An 18,956-nucleotide genomic window follows, 5' to 3' on the forward strand; every position below is an offset into this window, starting at 1 on the left:
GGATACAAGATTAATGCACATAAGTCAGTAATGTTTCTATACGCTAGAAATGAAAGAAGTGAAGAGACACTGAAGAAAAAGATACAATTTTCAATAGCAACTAAAAAAATCAAGTACCTAGGAATAAACTTAACCAAGGATATAAAAAACCTATACATAGAAAATTACATAATTTGACTAAAAGAAATGGAAGGGGACCTAAAAAGTGGAAAAATATTCCATGTTCATGGATAGGAAGGCTAAATGTCATTAAGATGTCAGTTCTACCCAAACTCATCTACAGGTTCAGTGCAATCCCAATCAAAATTCCAACAACCTACTTTGCAGACTAAGAAAAGCTAGTTATCAAATTTATTTAAAAGGGAAAGATGCCTCAGATGGCTAAAAACATTCTAAAAAAGAAAAACAAAGTGGGAGGACTTACACTCCCTGACTTTGAAGCTTACTATAAAGCCACAGTAGTCAAAACAGGATGGTACTGGCACAAAGACAGACATATTGATCAATGGAATCAAACTGAGAATTTGGAGATAGACCCCCAGATCTCGACTGACTTCGATAAGGCCCCCAAAACCAATGAACTGGACTTAACAGTCTCTTCAACAAATGGGGCTGGGAGAGCTGTATATCTATACTCAAAAGAAAGAAAGAAGATCCCTACCTCATACCCTACACAAAAATTAACTCAAAGTGGATCAAAGACCTCAATATAAGAGACATTACTATAAAACTCCTAGAAGATAATGTAGGGAAACATTTCCAAGACCTTGTATTAGGAGGTCACTTCTTAGACCTTACACCCAAAGCATAAGCAACAAAAGAAAAAAAAGATAAATGGGAATTCCTCAAAATTAAAAGCTTCTATACCTCAAAGGAATTTTGTCAAAAAGTTGAAGAGGCAACCAACTAAATGGGAAAAATATTTGGAAACCATGTATCTGACAAAAGACTGCTATCTTACATATATAAAAAAATCCTACAACTCAACGACAATAGTACAAATAGCCCAATTATAAAATGGGCAAAAGATATGAAAAGACAGTTCTCTGAAGAGGAAATACAAATGGCTAAAACACACATGAAAAAAATGTTCATCTTCACTAGCTATTAGGGAGATGCAAATTAAGACCATAATGACATATTATCTCACACCAATTAGAATGGCTGCCATTAAACAAACAGGAAACTACAAATGCTGGAGAGGATGTGGAGAAATTGGAACTCTTATTCATTGCTGGTGGGACTGTATAACGGCACAGCCACTCTGGAGGACAGTCTGGTGGTTCCTTAGAAAACGATATCAAGTTACCCATAGATCTAGAGATTTCACTTGTTGGTATATACCCAGAAGATCTGAAAGCAGTGACATGAACAGATATTTGCACACCGATGTTCACAGCGGCATTATTCACAATTGCCAAGAAATGGAAACAATCCAAATGTCCTTCAACAGATGAGTGGATAGACAAAGAGTGGTATATACACATGATGGAATACTACATGGACGAAGGAACGACATCGTGAAACATATGACAACATGGATGAACCCTGAAGACATAATGCTGAGTGAAATAAGCCAGACACAAAAAGAGTTATTGTATGTTACCACTAATGTGAACTCTGTGAAAAATGTAAAATAAACGTTTCATGTTGTAGAAGGTAGGGGACCTAGAAATAGATACCAAATAGTGAAGGGGGAACGATAATCTAATAAGAGCAAATAAGCTATTGAGGGTAATCTCAATGTTATGGGAACGCTCAGGAATGATTAGGGTTTGTAAATTTTCTTCGGTATGGTAGAAACATGTTGGAAGCAATGTAGTTATTTTAGGTTATTTGTTTTTCTTATTCCTTTGCTTTGTTTTGTTTGAAATGTTTTTTGTTTGTTTTTTAATTTTTCGATAAAGTTTAAACTTACACAAAATTCGTGAAACAATACATGAACCAGAGGAAAGAACTTCAGCTTTCCTTGAAATGTATAGTTTCCTACCTCCTATGGTAATACCACATTAACAAACAAAAAATTCTTTAAAGCTCTATTCAAATTGCTTAAAGATAAACATACATTTATATACATAAAAATTTATATATATTATATATTATATATATATATATATATATATATATATATATATATATATATATATATATATATATATATATATATATATATTAGTAGTCCTGGAGTCCCAGAAATTAAAAAACAAAACAAAACAACCTTCTAGTGCTCTTTACACTCCTCCTGCATCCTCTCTCTGTGTCTTGGCTTAACCTAGACCTTTTTACTAAATGCCAGAAGATTCAAAAGGCAGTGCTGTGTAGAAGTTTTTAGGAGCCTGGGCTCTGAAATTCCAAGCCCAGGTCTGCAAGGACTACAGGTGAAGGTCATGCAGAAACATAAATGGACAAAACTATTTGGGAAGAAGGAAGGGAAAAAAAAAAAAAAACCCACCCTCTAGGCACCAAGATTCAGGGCCTTAGTACTTGTCATCACTGGAAACAACAGGACATTGGAAGGAAACCTGGGCCTGGAATCTCTGGAGGGAAACAGCACCCGCCTCCTCTCCAGTGCAGTGAACTTCTAGGGCTGCCCTGGAAAGGGCTCCGGGTCACATCTCTAGAGGAAGCAGGTCTGCTCGCAGGAAGCAATTAAAAGAAGGACACAGGCACTCAGCAACTCTGAGGCCGACGCACCTGTCTTAAATCCCAGGCCAGCATCTGAAACTTTAAAAACTAAATTCAGAGGCGGGGCAAGATGGCAGACTGGTGAGCTGTAAGTTTTAGTTACTCCTCCAGGAAAGTAGGTAAAAAGCCAGGAACTGCGTGGACTGGACACCACAGAGCAATCTGTCTTTGGGCATACTTCATACAACACTCATGAAAATGTCGAACTGCTGAGATCAGCGAAATCTGTAAGTTTTTGCGGCCAGGGGACCCGCGCCCCTCCCTGCCAGGCTCAGTCCCGTGGGAGGAGGGGCTGCCAGCTCCGGGAAGGAGAAGGGAGAACTGCAGTGGTAGCCCTTCTCGGAAACTCATTCTACTGATCCATACTCCAACCATAGATAGACTGAGACCAGACACCAGAGAATCTGAGAGCTGCCAGCCCAGCAGAGAGGAGACAGGCATAGAAAAAAAAAAAAAATAACACGAAAAACTCCAAAATAAAAGCAGAGGATTTTTGGAGTTCTGGTGAACACAGAAAGGGGAAGGGCGGAGCTCAGGCCCTGAGGCGCATATGCAAATCCCGAAGAAAAGCTGATCTCTCTGCCCTGTGGACCTTTCCTTAATGGCCCTGGTTGCTTTGTCTATTAGCATTTCAATAACCCATTAGATCTCTGAGGAGGGCCCTTTTTTTTTTTTTTTTTTTTTTAATCCTTTTTTCTTTTTCTAAAACAATTACTCTAAGAAGCCCAATACAGAAAGCTTCAAAGAATTGCAATTTGGGCACGTCAAGTCAAGAGCAGAACTAAGAGAGCTCTGAGACAAAAGGCAATAATCCAGTGGCTGAGAAAATTCACTAAACACCACAACTTCCCAAGAAAACGGGGGTGTCCGCTCACAGCCACCATCCTGGTGGACAGGAAACACTCCTGCCCATCGCCAGCCCCATAGCCCAGAGCTGCCCCAGACAACCCAGTGTGATGGAAGTGCTTCAAATAACAGGCACACACCACAAAACTGGGCGTGGACATTAGCCTTCCCTGCAACCTCAGCTGATTGTCCCAGAGCTGGGAAGGTGGAGCAGTGTGAATTAACAAAGCCCCATTCAGCCATCATTTGAGCAGACTGGGAGCCTCCCTACACAGCCCAGCAGCCCAGAACTGCCCTGGGGGGACGGCACTCACCTGTGACATAGCACAGTCATCCCTCAACAGAGGACCAGGGGGTGCACGGCCTGGAAGAGGGGCCCACTTGCAAGTCTCAGGAGCCATACGCCAATACCAAAGACTTGTGGGTCAGTGGCAGAGACAAACTGCGGCAGGACTGAACTGAAGGATTAGACTATTTCAGCAGCTTTAAAACTCTAGGATCATCAGGGAGATTTGATTGTTAGGGCCACCCCCCCTCCCCGACTGCCCAGAAACACGCCCCACATACACGGCAGGCAACACCAACTACACACGCAAGCTTGGTACACCAATTGGGCCCCACAAGACTCACTCCCCCACTCACCAAAAAGGCTAAGCAGGGGAGAACTGGCTTGTGGAGGACAGGTGGCTCGTGGACGCCACCTGCTGGTTAGTTAGAGAAAGTGTACTCCACGAAGCTGTAGATCTGATAAATTAGAGATAAGGACTTCAATAGGTCTACAAACCCTAAAAGAACCCTATCAAGTTCAGCAAATGCCACGAGGCTAAAAACAACAGAAAATTATAAAGCATACGAAAAAACCAGACAATATTGATAACCCAAGCCCAAGCACCCAAATCAAAAGATCAGAAGAGACACAGCACCTAGAGCAGCTACTCAAAGAACTAAAGATGAACAATGAGACCATAGTACGGGAGACAAAGGAAATCAAGAAGACCCTAGAAGAGCATAAAGAAGACATTGCAAGACTAAATAAAAAAATGGATGATCTTATGGAAATTAAAGAAACTGTTGACCAAATTAAAAAGATTCTGGACACTCATAGTACAAGACTAGAGGAAGTTGAACAACGAATCAGTGACCTCGAAGATGACAGAATGGAAAATGAAAGCATAAAAGAAAGAATGGGGAAAAAATTGAACAAATCAAAATGGACCTCAGGGATATGATAGATAATATGAAGCGTCCAAATATAAGACTCATTGGTGTCCCAGAAGGGGAAGAAAAGGGTAAAGGTCTAGGAAGAGTATTCAAAGAAATTGTTGGGGAAAACTTCCCAAATCTTCAAAACAACATAAATACACAAATCATAAATGCTCAGCGAACTCCAAATAGAATAAATCCAAATAAACCCACTCCGAGACATATACTGATCACACTGTCAAACACAGAAGAGAAGGAGCAAGTTCTCAAAGCAGCAAGAGAAAAGCAATTCACCACATACAAAGGAAATAGCATAAGACTAAGTAGTGACTACTCAGCAGCCACCATGGAGGCGAGAAGGCAGTGGCACGATATATTTAAAATTCTGAGTGAGAAAAATTTCCATCCAAGAATACTTTATCCAGCAAAGCTCTCCTTCAAATTTGAGGGAGAGCTTAAATTTTTCACAGACAAACAAATGCTGAGAGAATTTGCTAACAAGAGACCTGCCCTACTGGAGATACTAAAGGGAGCCCTACAGACAGAGAAACAAAGACAGGACAGAGAGACTTGGAGAAAGGTTCAGTACTAAAGAGATTCGGTATGGGTACAATAAAGGATATTAATAGAGAGAGGGAAAAATATGGCAAACATAAACCAGAAGATAAGATGGCCGATTCAAGAAATGCCTTCACGGTTTTAACGTTGAATGTAAATGGATTAAACTCCCCAATTAAAAGATATAGATTCGCAGAATGGATCAAAAAAAATGAACCATCAATATGTTGCATACAAGAGACTCATCTTAGACACAGGGACACAAAGAAACTGAAAGTGAAAGGATGGAAAAAAATATTTCATGCAAGCTACAGCCAAAGGAAAGCAGGTGTAGCAATATTAATCTCAGATAAAATAGACTTCAAATGCAGGGATGTTTTGGGAGACAAAGAAGGCCACTACATACTAATAAAAGGGGCAATTCAGCAAGAAGAAATAACAATCGTAAATGTCTATGCACCCAATCAAGGGGCCACAAAATACATGAGAGAAACACTGGCAAAACTAAAGGAAGCAATTGATGTTTCCACAATAATTGTGGGAGACTTCAACACATCACTCTCTCCTATAGATAGATCAACCAGACAGAAGACCAATAAGGAAACTGAAAACCTAAACAATCTGATAAATGAATTAGATTTAACAGACATATACAGGACATTACATCCCAAATCACCAGGATACACATACTTTTCTAGTGCTCACGGAACTTTCTCCAGAATAGATCATATGCTGGGACATAAAACAAGCCTCAATAAATTTAAAAAGATTGAAATTATTCAAAGCACATTCTCTGACCACAATGGAATACAACTAGAAGTCAATAACCATCACAGACTTAGAAAATTCACAAATACCTGGAGGTTAAACAACACACTCCTGAACAATCAGTGGGTTAAAGAAGAAATAGCAAGAGAAATTGCTAAATATATAGAGACGAATGAAAATGAGAACACAACATACCAAAACCTATGGGATGCAACAAAAGCAGTGCTAAGGGGGAAATTTATAGCACTAAACGCATATATTAAAAAGGAAGAAAGAGCCAAAATCAAAGAACTAATGGATCAACTGAAGAAGCTAGAAAATGAACAGCAAACCAATCCTAAACCAAGTACAAGAAAAGAAATCACAAGGATTAAAGCAGAAATAAATGACATAGAGAACAAAAAAACAATAGAGAGGATAAATATCACCAAAAGTTGGTTCTTTGAGAAGATCAACAAGATTGACAAGCCCCTAGCTAGACTGACAAAATCAAAAAGAGAGAAGACCCATATAAACAAAATAATGAATGAAAAAGGTGACATAACTGCAGATCCTGAAGAAATTAAAAAAATTATAATAGGATATTATGAACAACTGTATGGCAACAAACTGGATAATGTAGAGGAAATGGACAATTTCCTGGAAACATACGAACAACCTAGACTGACCAGAGAAGAAACAGAAGACCTCAACCAACCCATCACAAGCAAAGAGATCCAATCAGTCATCAAAAATCTTCCCACAAATAAATGCCCAGGGCCAGATGGCTTCACAGGGGAATTCTACCAAACTTTCCAGAAAGAACTGACACCAATCTTACTCAAACTCTTTCAAAACATTGAAAAAAATGGAACACTACCTAACTCATTTTATGAAGCTAACATCAATCTAATACCAAAACCAGGCAAAGATGCTACAAAAAAGGAAAACTACCGGCCAATCTCCCTAATGAATATAGATGCAAAAATCCTCAACAAAATACTTGCAAATCGAATCCAAAGACACATTAAAAAAATCATACACCATGACCAAGTGGGGTTCATTCCAGGCATGCAAGGATGGTTCAACATAAGAAAAACAATCAATGTATTACAACACATTAAAAACTTGAAAGGGAAAAATCAATTGATCATCTCAATAGATGCTGAAAAAGCATTTGACAAAATCCAACATCCCTTTTTGATAAAAACACTTCAAAAGGTAGGAATTGAAGGAAACTTCCTCAACATGATAAAGAGCATATATGAAAAACCCACAGCCAGCATAGTACTCAATGGTGAGAGACTGAAAGCCTTCCCTCTAAGATAAGGAACAAGACAAGGATGCCCGCTGTCACCGCTCTTATTCAACATTGTGCTGGAAGTGCTAGCCAGGGCAATCCGGCAAGACAAAGAAATAAAAGGCATCCAAATTGGAAAAGAAGAAGTAAAACTGTCATTGTTTGCAGATGATATGATCTTATATCTAGAAAACCCTGAGAAATCGACGATACAGCTACTAGAGCTAATAAACAAATTTAGCAAAGTAGCGGGATACAAGGTTAATGCACATAAGTCAGTAATGTTTCTATATGCTAGAAATGAACAAACTGAAGAGACACTCAAGAAAAAGATACCATTTTCAATAGCAACTAAAAAAATCAAGTACCTAGGAATCAACTTAACCAAAGACGTAAAAGACCTATACAAAGAAAACTACATAACTCTACTAAAAGAAATAGAAGGGGACCTTAAAAGATGGAAAAATATTCCATGTTCATGGATAGGACGGCTAAATGTCATTAAGATGTCAATTCTACCCAAACTCATCTACAGATTCAATGCAATCACAATCAAAATTCCAACAACCTACTTTGCAGACTTGGAAAAGCTAGTTATCAAATTTATTTGGAAAGGAAAGATGCCTCGAATTGCTAAAGACACTCTAAAAAAGAAAAACGAAGTGGGAGGACTTACACTCCCTGACTTTGAAGCTTATTATAAAGCCACAGTTGCCAAAACAGCATGGTACTGGCACAAAGGTAGACATATAGATCAATGGAATCGAATTGAGAATTCAGAGATAGACCCTCAGATCTATGGCCGACTGATCTTTGATAAGGCCCCCAAAGTCACTGAACTGAGTCATAATGGTCTATTCAACAAATGGGGCTGGGAGAGTTGGATATCCATATCCAAAAGAATGAAAGAGGACCCCTACCTCACCCCCTACACAAAAATTAACTCAAAATGGACCAAAGATCTCAATATAAAAGAAAGTACCATAAAACTCCTAGAAGATAATGTAGGAAAACATCTTCAAGACCTTGTATTAGGCGGCCACTTCCTAGACTTTACACCCAAAGCACAAGCAACAAAAGAGAAAATAGATAAATGGGAACTCCTCAAGCTTAGAAGTTTCTGCACCTCAAAGGAATTTCTCAAAAAGGTAAAGAGGCAGCCAACTCAATGGGAAAAAAATTTTGGAAACCATGTATCTGACAAAAGACTGATATCTTGCATATACAAAGAAATCCTACAACTCAATGACAATAGTACAGTTGGCCCAATTATAAAATGGGCAAAAGATATGAAAAGACAGTTCTCTGAAGAGGAAATACAAATGGCCAAGAAACACATGAAAAAATGTTCAGCTTCACTAGCTATTAGAGAGATGCAAATTAAGACCACAATGAGATACCATCTAACACCGGTTAGAATGGCTGCCATTAAACAAACAGGAAACTACAAATGCTGGAGGGGATGTGGAGAAATTGGAACTCTTATTCATTGTTGGTGGGACTGTATAATGGTTCAGCCACTCTGGAAGTCAGTCTGGCAGTTCCTTAGAAAACTAGATATAGAGCTACCATTCGATCCAGCGATTGCACTTCTCGGTATATACCCGGAAGATCGGAAAGCAGTGACACGAACAGATATCTGCACGCCAATGTTCATACCAGCATTATTCACAATTGCCAAGAGATGGAAACAACCCAAATGTCCTTCAACAGATGAGTGGATAAATAAAATGTGGTATATACACACGATGGAATACTACGCGGCAGTAAGAAGGAACGATCTGGTGAAACATATGACAACATGGATGAACCTTGAAGACATAATGCTGAGCGAAATAAGCCAGGCACAAAAAGAGAAATATTATATGCTACCACTAATGTGAACTTTGAAAAATGTAAAACAAATGGTTTATAATGTAGAATGTAGGGGAACTAGCAGTAGAGAGCAATTAAGGAAGGGGGAACAATAATCCAAGAAGAACAGATAAGCTATTTAACGTTCTGGGGATGCCCAGGAATGACTATGGTCTGTTAATTTCTGATGGATATAGTAGGAGCAAGTTCACAGAAATGTTGCTATATTATGTAACTTTCTTGGGGTAAAGTAGGAACATGTTGGAAGTTAAGCAGTTATCTTAGGTTAGTTGTCTTTTTCTTACTCCCTTGTTATGGTCTCTTTGAAATGTTCTTTTATTGTATGTTTGTTTTCTTTTTAACTTTTTTTTTCATACAGTTGATTTAAAAAAGAAGGGAAAGTTAAAAAAAAAGAAAAACAAGGAAAAAAAAAAAAGATGTAGTGCCCCCTTGAGGAGCCTGTGGAGAATGCAGGGGTATTTGCCTACCCCACCTCCATGGTTGCTAACATGACCACAGACATAGGGGACTGGTGGTTTGATGGGTTGAGCCCTCTACCATAAGTTTTACCCTTGGGAAGACGGTTGCTGCAAAGGAGAGGCTAGGCCTCCCTATATTTGTGCCTAAGAGTCTCCTCCTGAATGCATCTTTGTTGCTCAGATATGGCCCTCTCTCTCTGGCTAAGCCAACTTGAAAGGTGAAATCACTGCCCTCCCCCCTACGTGGGATCAGACACCCAGGGGAGTGAATCTCCCTGGCAACGTGGAATATGACTCCCAGGGAGGAATGTAGACCCGGCATCGTGGGACGGAGAACATCTTCTTGACCAAAAGGGGGATGTGAAAGGAAATGAAATAAGCTTCAGTGGCAGAGAGATTCCAAAACGAGCCGAGAGGACACTCTGGTGGGCACTCTTATGCACACTTTAGACAACCCTTTTTAGGTTCTAAAGAATTGGGGTAGCTGGTGGTGGATACCTGAAACTATCAAACTACAACCCAGAACCCATGAATCTCGAAGACAGTTGTATAAAAATGTAGCTTATGTGGGGTGACAATGGGATTGGGAAAGCCATAAGGACCACACTCCACTTTGTCTAGTTTATGGATGGATGAGTAGAAAAATAGGGGAAGGAAACAAACAGACAAAGGTACCCAGTGTTCTTTTTTACTTCAGTTGCTCTTTTTCACTCTAATTATTATTCTTGTTATTTTTGTGTGTGTGCTAATGAAGGTGTCAGGGATTGATTTAGGTGATGAACGTACAACTATGTAATGGTACTGTAAACAATCGAAAGTACGATTTGTTTTGTATGACTGCGTGGTATGTGAATATATCTCAATAAAAAGATGATTAAAAAAATATATATTAAAAAAAAATGTAATGATAAAAAAAAAAAAAAAAAGAATTGGGGTAGCTGGTGGTGGATACCTGAAACTATCAAACTACAACCCAGAACCCATGAATCTCGAAGACAGTTGTATAAAAATGTAGCTTATGAGGGGTGACAATGGGATTGGGAAAGCCATAAGGACCAAACTCCACTTTGTCTAGTTTATGGATGGATGTGTAGAAAAGTAGGGGAAGGAAACAAACAGACAAAGGTACCCAGTGTTCTTTTTTACTTCAATTGCTCTTTTTCACTCTAATTATTATTCTTGTTATTTTTGTGTGTGTGCTAATGAAGGTGTCAGGGATTGATTTAGGTGATGAATGTACAACTATGTAATGGTACTGTAAACAATCGAAAGTACAATTTGTTTTGTATGACTGCGTGGTATGTGAATATATCTCAATAAAATGATTAAAAAAAAAAAAAGACTCTAGCACAATGTATGACAAATAATATGGGCTCAAAGAAAGATTTGGCTCCTTTTTTCTCTAAAAAATAAAACTTAAAAAATAAAAAAAAATAAAAAAACTAAATTCAACAGACCAGGCCTCCCTGTTTCCAGCTCACCTCCCCCTGCCCACAGGCCTCTGAATGTAGGAGCTCGGGCACCCAGGGGGCTGGGTGCAGGAGGATGGGTGGGTGGGTTCAGCATTCTCTTTACTGGGCTGGAGATCAGGAACGGAGCACAGGGGAAATGTTGTGGAACAGGCCATTGTTTCTTCTGAGAATTCCCCAATTAAAAGAATTTATTCCCAGTAATACTTTTACAATGGTAGCCAAAGTAAATAAATCATTATTAAAATTTAAATAGACTTCGGATGGGGGTAACTGAATAAGATCTAATTGACACATTTCAGTAGGTAGAGAAAAATGTCCTTGAGAGCGGTGGAAAAGTTTTCCTGGATTTAGGCTTGGCACAAATTAAACAACTGTAGTGTATTTTTCAGAGGTTGATAGTATGCTTTCAAGGTTGTTCATAATTTTAGGATACTATGAAAAACGAAAGTTTTTTCCAACTCCAATAGGGCAAGGGATGGGGAGAGCAAATACAGCTGCAAAAAGAAGCAGTGACAAAGTCCTAGTCCTGTTTCTATAATGACCTTAGAACCAAACAAACACGATTTTATTCTACCTGGGCATGTTCTCCCTAAATTTATACAAGTTTACTGATAAACTAGCATTATATCTATTAGATCGTTAAGATGGTGAAAAATGTAAGTTGTGCTTAATGAAATTAAGTTATTATTTTGACAGACTTTAAGAATAATTATGTTTTGTAGGAGGTTTAAAGACAGTACCAAAGATCTTTTTGGAAACTGGAGGTAAGTGGGTGTGTAAGGTATACAAGGTGTGCTTTGTCAAGGAAAGGCGTGTAGCTGTGTACTCAAAAAGGTGTAGGACAAAGCCTGGGTGAATATGGAAAGTTGTGGAAGGTTTGTGGAAGTGAATTTTGTTTGTAGTAGTCAGCACTGACTAAAATTTGGTAAGCTTGTTTAAGGGAATGTGGTTTTGTCCTGAGGTAAAACTGCTGGTTTTAATACATAAGATAAGACCTAACTGAATATGGAAAGTTGAAGAGGGTTTGTGGAAGTGAATTTTATTTGTGATAGTCAATGCTGACTAAAATGTGATAGGTTTGTTTATAATATTTTCTTAAGAACTTCCGTATCAAACTGTATATTCATGCAAAACTGGTCTTTGGTTTTCTCTCTGTTAAAACAATGAAATTTTCTCTGATATAACCTCTTAGTAGGAAGTTATAAAAGTTTTTCTTAACCAGCTGAGTATTCTGCCTAGAAGACAATAAAGATTCTATGTCATATCAGAATAATTTCCTCATTGATGTTGAGGTTGACCTTATCTTTTATTAGTTTGGGTAGACAAGTCGTCTCACTTTTAAAGGAACTAAGTCTTTTTCTTACAATCATATCAATTCATACTTTACTTTTTCTTGTCATTTTGGTTAAGTAGGGAACCAAATATTGTTTCAAAGGAACCCATTTTCCTGTTTAACATAATGTTTAAACCTGACAACTTTTGACATTTTGCCTTCCCCAAACCAAACCCTAAAGGATATCTTTTTATTTCAAATTGTTGCAAAGGATCTGTTCTTTCACCTTGTAAAAAGAGAGCGGCCAGAAACAGGTTCATTTGATATGTTATGAGTTGCACAGGAAGTATTATAAAAACTAAAAGATTTTCTAACCTGATGTTAGTTGAGTTTGTATGGGTAAAATGCTAATCACATAAATATTTAGAAATTGTATAAAACTCCTAGACGCCTGACAATGTTCTTGCTGTTCACGTTATGTCCCGACACTGATCCGTGTTATTAGACAATGGTACAGTGTTGTTAGTCATGCTGCTCGTTATTTTTAAGAAATTGCTGGATGTCACAGAAACACCAAATTTCCTTGTCAGTGGCACTGTTTTACTCTGATGCTTCTCTGAAAGTGCATGTGGTCAGCTACAGGTAAGAACTTCATCCTCAACAAAAAAGGGACTATGAAAGAGAAGCAAGACAAATCTATAAACTATATTCTACCTGCTAATTTACATAACTCTAGTAAAAAAGTAACAATAAAACAAAACTTCAGCTGTAGTCTGTAATGGCCTCAAAATAAGTTAACTGTCAAATGTTTTGTTTTGTTTTTTCTATTTCTAGAAGTAACTTCATTAAAAATATATATATATACCAAGGGAATGAGGGCCTAGACTGTAAGCTCCTGCAGCAGGCACATTTGTTCTTAAGCTTTAACAATTATTTCTCAATTCTGGGATGCTTTGCCCTATGTGTTTGTAACCTAGGAGCTCCCTGGAATTTCGGGTGTCTGTGTGACACCTGAGACTCAAAGTTAACGTTCTCCAAGTCTAAAGAAGCAGCATTAGTTCTAAAAATACGACTCCATACAAAAACTGTTAAAAAAGCTATTAAAAAAAAAAAAGAATCAAACTTCAATATAAGAGGTGAACAGGGCTAATCTAATGGAAGACTAAAGTGAATCAAAACACAACGTAAAAAGCAAAATTTTCTATAGCACACTATCTAATGTACCTATCTAGTTGGTTCATTTAAACAACCTAACACAGCTTTATTTAACATAGAACCTAAGATAGAGAATAAGATCTTAGTATTCTGTATATTTCAGAGCGTTTTAGACATAAAATAAAAAATATTTAATGAGTCCCCTGAGGGACTGGAAAAAGAAAACATGAAACCATTAAACTTCCCCACTTGGGGAATTCCTGCTTTTCTTTCAAGCATTAAAGGGCTCCCAAGTTACTAAAATTGTAATCAAGAAATCATGCAAAATCTAAATGTAACATCTACTCTTTTTTAAAAAACATCATTATCCCCATTTAAACCTGTAACAGGAAGACCTCTAAAAATAAAGTCCAAAATATATAAACCCAGGTCCTCAATCTTGAAGCTTGCACTTACAAAACTTTTCTATGTAATGACATAATGCCAAAGGATCTACCCCCGAAAATCTCCTTGCTGCGCAAATGTGGACTCTCTTTAAACCAAACTCCGCAAATAAACTGACTACGTTCCCCTCTATGTGGGACTTCAGTGATCAAAAGGGGGACAAGAATGTCCCAATGGATAAGAGATTTCAAACAGCCAGGAGGTCACTCCAGAGATTACTAATATGCAGGCCTCAGGCAGATATTGCCAACACTGTTCCTGAAAACCCTAAGGAACACCCCGGGCTCGATCCAAAAATCTGCAATAAATCACCTAATCATAATCCCTCTACTCCTTTTATTTAAACCTGTAATTTTCAATTTACTTATTATTTTCAATTTACTTATTATTTTTCAGAGACTTAAAGCCTCTGATTGTTCCTATACCAGCTAAGCCCTGAAACCCGGGAGCAGTCTCTCCAAGAACAAGCTTCATTCCTCTACCCCAGGAGGTTCGACACCCCTTTTCAGCATGAAGAAGTCGAAGTGGTCATCACCCAAATATCCCTCAAGATTGAAGAACAAACAAAAACAAAAGGGAGGACTTATAACCAATAAACAGATCAGCAAATAATTAAGATGTCTGAATCATTATACAGATGCTTTGTTCTTACTTTCTCGTATATTGCAGAACAGCCAAAAAGAAATACCTGAAATTAGTGAAACTCACTGAACTGCAAATTGTAAAAACCTCTGGATTGGCCCCTGTACCCCCTACCCTGTTTCACAACTTTAAAGTCTTATCAGAGAGACAAGCCCCTCATGTTAATGAAGGAACTTAAGTCAGCCCAGAACCATCACTGGCTACATTGAAGCTACTTGTTATCCTGATGGTTATTCCAGCTTAGTTCTAGTTTAGCTGGGCTCCTTTTCATTTGTAAATTGTAGTTGTTTATACTTGTTATTATAATGTTAGCAACTCCATCTCCCCTTGTTTTGAACCCATAAATACCCTCAACTCCTTAGACTCAGGGAGACAGATTTTAGGTGTATCTGTTCTCCCTGCTTCACTTTGCAACAGACTTTTGCTCCCTCTAAAACCCCGATGTCATAGATGGGCCTTTATGCACATCAAGCAGAGAACCCCGCGTTTGATCGCTATCAATGACATTAGCAAATGTGATTCTGGGGGTGCTGCCTAACGGAGGTGTCCACGTTTGGAAGATGAGCACAGCTCAGTGAGCAGGCTGTTCCCACATGGCCAGTGTCGTGCCACGCGGTCACAGTGGACAAGCCTTGACCAGCCCTCACGCCACTGCCCTGCCGGGGGAGCAGCAGGAGACACTCACGGTTCCCCAAGAAGGTCACCAAAATGCCCTCCACCTTCCAACCTTACGTCTGGGCAAGTCCAGATTTTCTTCATAAACCACAGAACTTATCACGACAGGTTGAATGCAGAAGCGGAGGTGAGAATTGAGCAATCCTTCTATTAGAGGTGAACAAAAACGCAAACAAGCCACTATTCTCACCAAAGCTTTTGTGGCTGCTGCTGTTTGAAAAATGTAGTTACTTTTCATTAAAAAAATTATATTAACGTGCTGCTTTTATTATTTTTAAATGAATTTGTAAAATATTGCTATTTTGTTTTAAATTCTAGAACAGTAAACATCAACATATATGACCCACATAAACAAAAGCCCTCTGCAGCCCTCAATAGTTTTTAAGTGTCGAAGGGTCCTGTGACCCCCTCGCCTGACAACTGCAGATGCAGGGGCACCCCTGGTGGGTAGCTGGCCACCCTCCACTTCCTGCTGTCAACTGATCGCCTTCTGTCGTGTGAAGAGCAACCAATGGTCAGGTCTCACCTCCCCCAGCTGAGCAGCACTGCTTAAAGCATGGCCTGCATCTGACCCCCGCGTGCCCAGCAGACCCCCAGATTATGCAGCTGCCACCTCCCAGGATGGACGTGAAGGGGCCTGGTCAAGGGCACAAATGAGAGTGCAAGAGGAGCTCAATCTTCACTCATGCGCCAACGTGAAAGATGCATTCCTCTGCCACAGCGGAGGCCGGTCCACTCGGGGGGCCCAGCCAGAGGACTGCCAAGAGTCTGCACAGCCGCCACCGTGGGGTCTCCTCCCACAGTCTCCCAGAAACCTAGGCCCCGGCGCTCGCCGACATGGAGCTAACCCAGCTCTGCTTTGGGAAGCACCGCTCAGAACAGACATGACCGTCAGGGTCCCTAACCCTAATCCTCACCAGAGAGCTGAGTGCAGCCGTGTTACAACAGTGCCTCAACCTCTGCAGGGGCAAACGGCACCTCCCATATGGAGAGCCACCAAATGCTTTCTCAACAGGCAGGAATAACAACACACCCCATGAAGGCTCCTGCCTGCTCCTGGCTCCGTTCTGGAAAATGTCCTATCCCCTCAGCACCTTTCCAAAGAGCTCGATGGACTGGAGCTTTCTCCTGGGAAAGCCACATAGCGCGGGCAGGGGTCTGTGAGGACTTACCAGCTTCGACAGGGACAGTCTTCTGGTAGGCAGAGGACCCCTTTGAGACCTCTTCAAAGGTGGATGCATTCTACCAAGACAGGAAGAAAAGATCAGGAGGACATTTTTCACTCTTCTTTCTCCCTGCCCTGCACTATGCTGCGTCTTATGAGAATGCTGAAAGCCTTCCCTAGCTTGTACAGAAGACCCGATCGAAGAGCCCGAAGGTTTCATACCCCCAGTATTTGCTGGTGACCACATGAGTCAGTGTCACAATCAAAACTGCATGTCTTGGCATTTCATGCCCATAAATCAAGGACCCGTTCCTCCTCGAGCCCTCCCTGCCACCCCTCCCCTGCCCCCACCAGTGAGAGAGGCCCAGGGGCTTATGGGAATCCAGAAACCTTCTGCTCCGCCAGAGGAAGAGGATACCTCCACACATTCACAGCCACACCGGCCTCAGTGCCCACGCTCCGCGGTAAGCAGGATTCCACCTTTTTGTTTTGTGGGACACCCAATGATGCCAAACTATACCAACAGCTTTGAGAATCCTTTTTTTTTTCCTTTTTAATTTTTATTGGAATTGTTCAGATATCATACAATTATCCAAAGATCCAAAGTGTACAATCACTTGCCCCTGGGTACCCTCATTCAGCGGTGCAACCATCACCACACTTAATTTTTGTTCAATTTTTAGAAACTTTTCGTTGCTCCAGACAAGAAATAAAGTGAGAGATGAAAAGAGAAAAAAAGAAAAGGAAACACAAATCATCCCCTATCCCTATCCAACCCCCCTCAATTGTTGACTCGTAGTAGTGGTATAGTACATTTGTTACTGTTTATGAAAGAACGTTGAAATACTACTAACTGTAGTATATAGTTTGCAATAGGTATATATTTCTTCCCTATATGCCCCTCTATTATTAACTTCTAGTTGTATTGTCATACATTTGTTCTGGTTCATGGAAGCGATTTCTAGTATTTGTAGTTGATCATGGACATTGCCCACCATAGGATTCAGTTTTATACATTCCCATCTTTTGACCTCCAACTTTCCTTCTGGTGACATATATGACTCTGAGCTTCCCCTTTCTACCTCATTCACACACCATTTGGCACTGTTAGTTATTCTCACATCTTGCTACTGATATGTCTGTTCATTTCCAAACATTTAATTTCATCCTAGTTGAACATTCTGCTCATACTAAGCAACTGCGCCCCATTCTTAAGCCTCGTCCTATATCTTGGTACCTTATATTTCATGTCTATGAGTTTACATATTATAATTAGTTCCTATCACGGAGACCCTGCAATAATTGTCCTTATGTGTCTGGCTTATTTCACTCACTATATTGCACTCAAGGTTTTGTCATCAACCCATTTTTTTTTTAATATGGTTTTGTTCACTCACCATACATTCCACCCTAAGTAAATAATCGATGGTTCTCTGCATGGTCATACATTTGTGTTCACCACCTTCACCACTATCTATATAAGGGCATCTACATTTCTTCCACAATGCAGGAGGGAGAGTCAAAGAAGGTAGGGAGGCAAAAGAAAGAGGAAAAAAAAAATGACAGCTAGGAAGCAGCAACAGGAAAAATAACCTTAACTCAAAGTAGAGTAAAGAATCAGACAATACCACCAATGTCAAGTGTCTAACATGCCTCCCCTATCCCCTCCTCTTATCTGCATTTACCTTGGTATATCACCTTTGTTACATTAAAGGAAGCATAATACAATGATTCTGTTAGTTACAGTCTCTAGTTTACGTTGATTGCATCCCTCCTCCAATGCCTCCCCATTTTTAACACCTTGCAAGGCTGACATTTGCTTGTTCTCCCTCATAAAAGAACATATTTGTACATTTTATCACAATTGTTGAACATTCTAGATCTCATCAAGTTACACAGCCCCATTCTTTATTTTTCCTCCTTTCTTCTGGTGTCTCACACGCTCCCAACCTTCCTCTCTCAACCGTATTCATAGTTATCTTTGTTCAGTGTACTTACATTGCTGTTACCATCTCCCAAAATTGTGTTCCAAACCACGCTCTCCTGTCTTCTATCACTCTGCAGTGCTCCCTTTAGTATTTCCTGTAGGGTGGGTGTCTTGTTCACAAAGTCTCTCATTGTCTGTTTGTCAGAAAATATTTTGAGCTCTCCCTCATATTTGAAGGACAGCTTTGCTGGATATAGGATTCTTGGTTGGCAGTTTTTCTCTTTCAGTATCTTAAATATATCACACCACTTCCTTCTTGCCTCCATGGTTTCTGCTGAGATCCGCACATAGTCTTATTAAGCTTCCTTTGTATATAATGGATCACTTTTCTCTTGCTGCTTTCAGGATTCTTTGTCTTTACCACTTGATAATCTGATTATTAAGTGTCTTGGCACAGGCCTATTCATATCTCTTCTGTTTGGAGTATGCCGAGCTTCTTGGATCTGTACTTTTATGTCTTTCTTAAGAGAT

General features: G+C 39.6%; 1 protein-coding gene across 3 annotated transcripts in view; it reads right to left on the reverse strand.

Moving 5' to 3' along the window:
- The window catches only part of CTTN (cortactin), a 52,200-nt gene that overhangs the window by 11,911 nt on the left and 21,333 nt on the right, over positions 1-18,956 (reverse strand). For all 3 annotated transcript variants that reach the window (XM_037839245.1, XM_037839244.1, XM_037839243.1), the window contains one exon: positions 16,506-16,575. In XM_037839245.1, the coding sequence (XP_037695173.1) occupies positions 16,506-16,575 (70 nt within the window). The remainder of the gene's footprint in view (positions 1-16,505; positions 16,576-18,956) is intronic.

This window comes from Choloepus didactylus, chromosome 6, assembly GCF_015220235.1.
Source record: "Choloepus didactylus isolate mChoDid1 chromosome 6, mChoDid1.pri, whole genome shotgun sequence".
Classification (NCBI taxonomy): domain Eukaryota; kingdom Metazoa; phylum Chordata; class Mammalia; order Pilosa; family Megalonychidae; genus Choloepus; species Choloepus didactylus.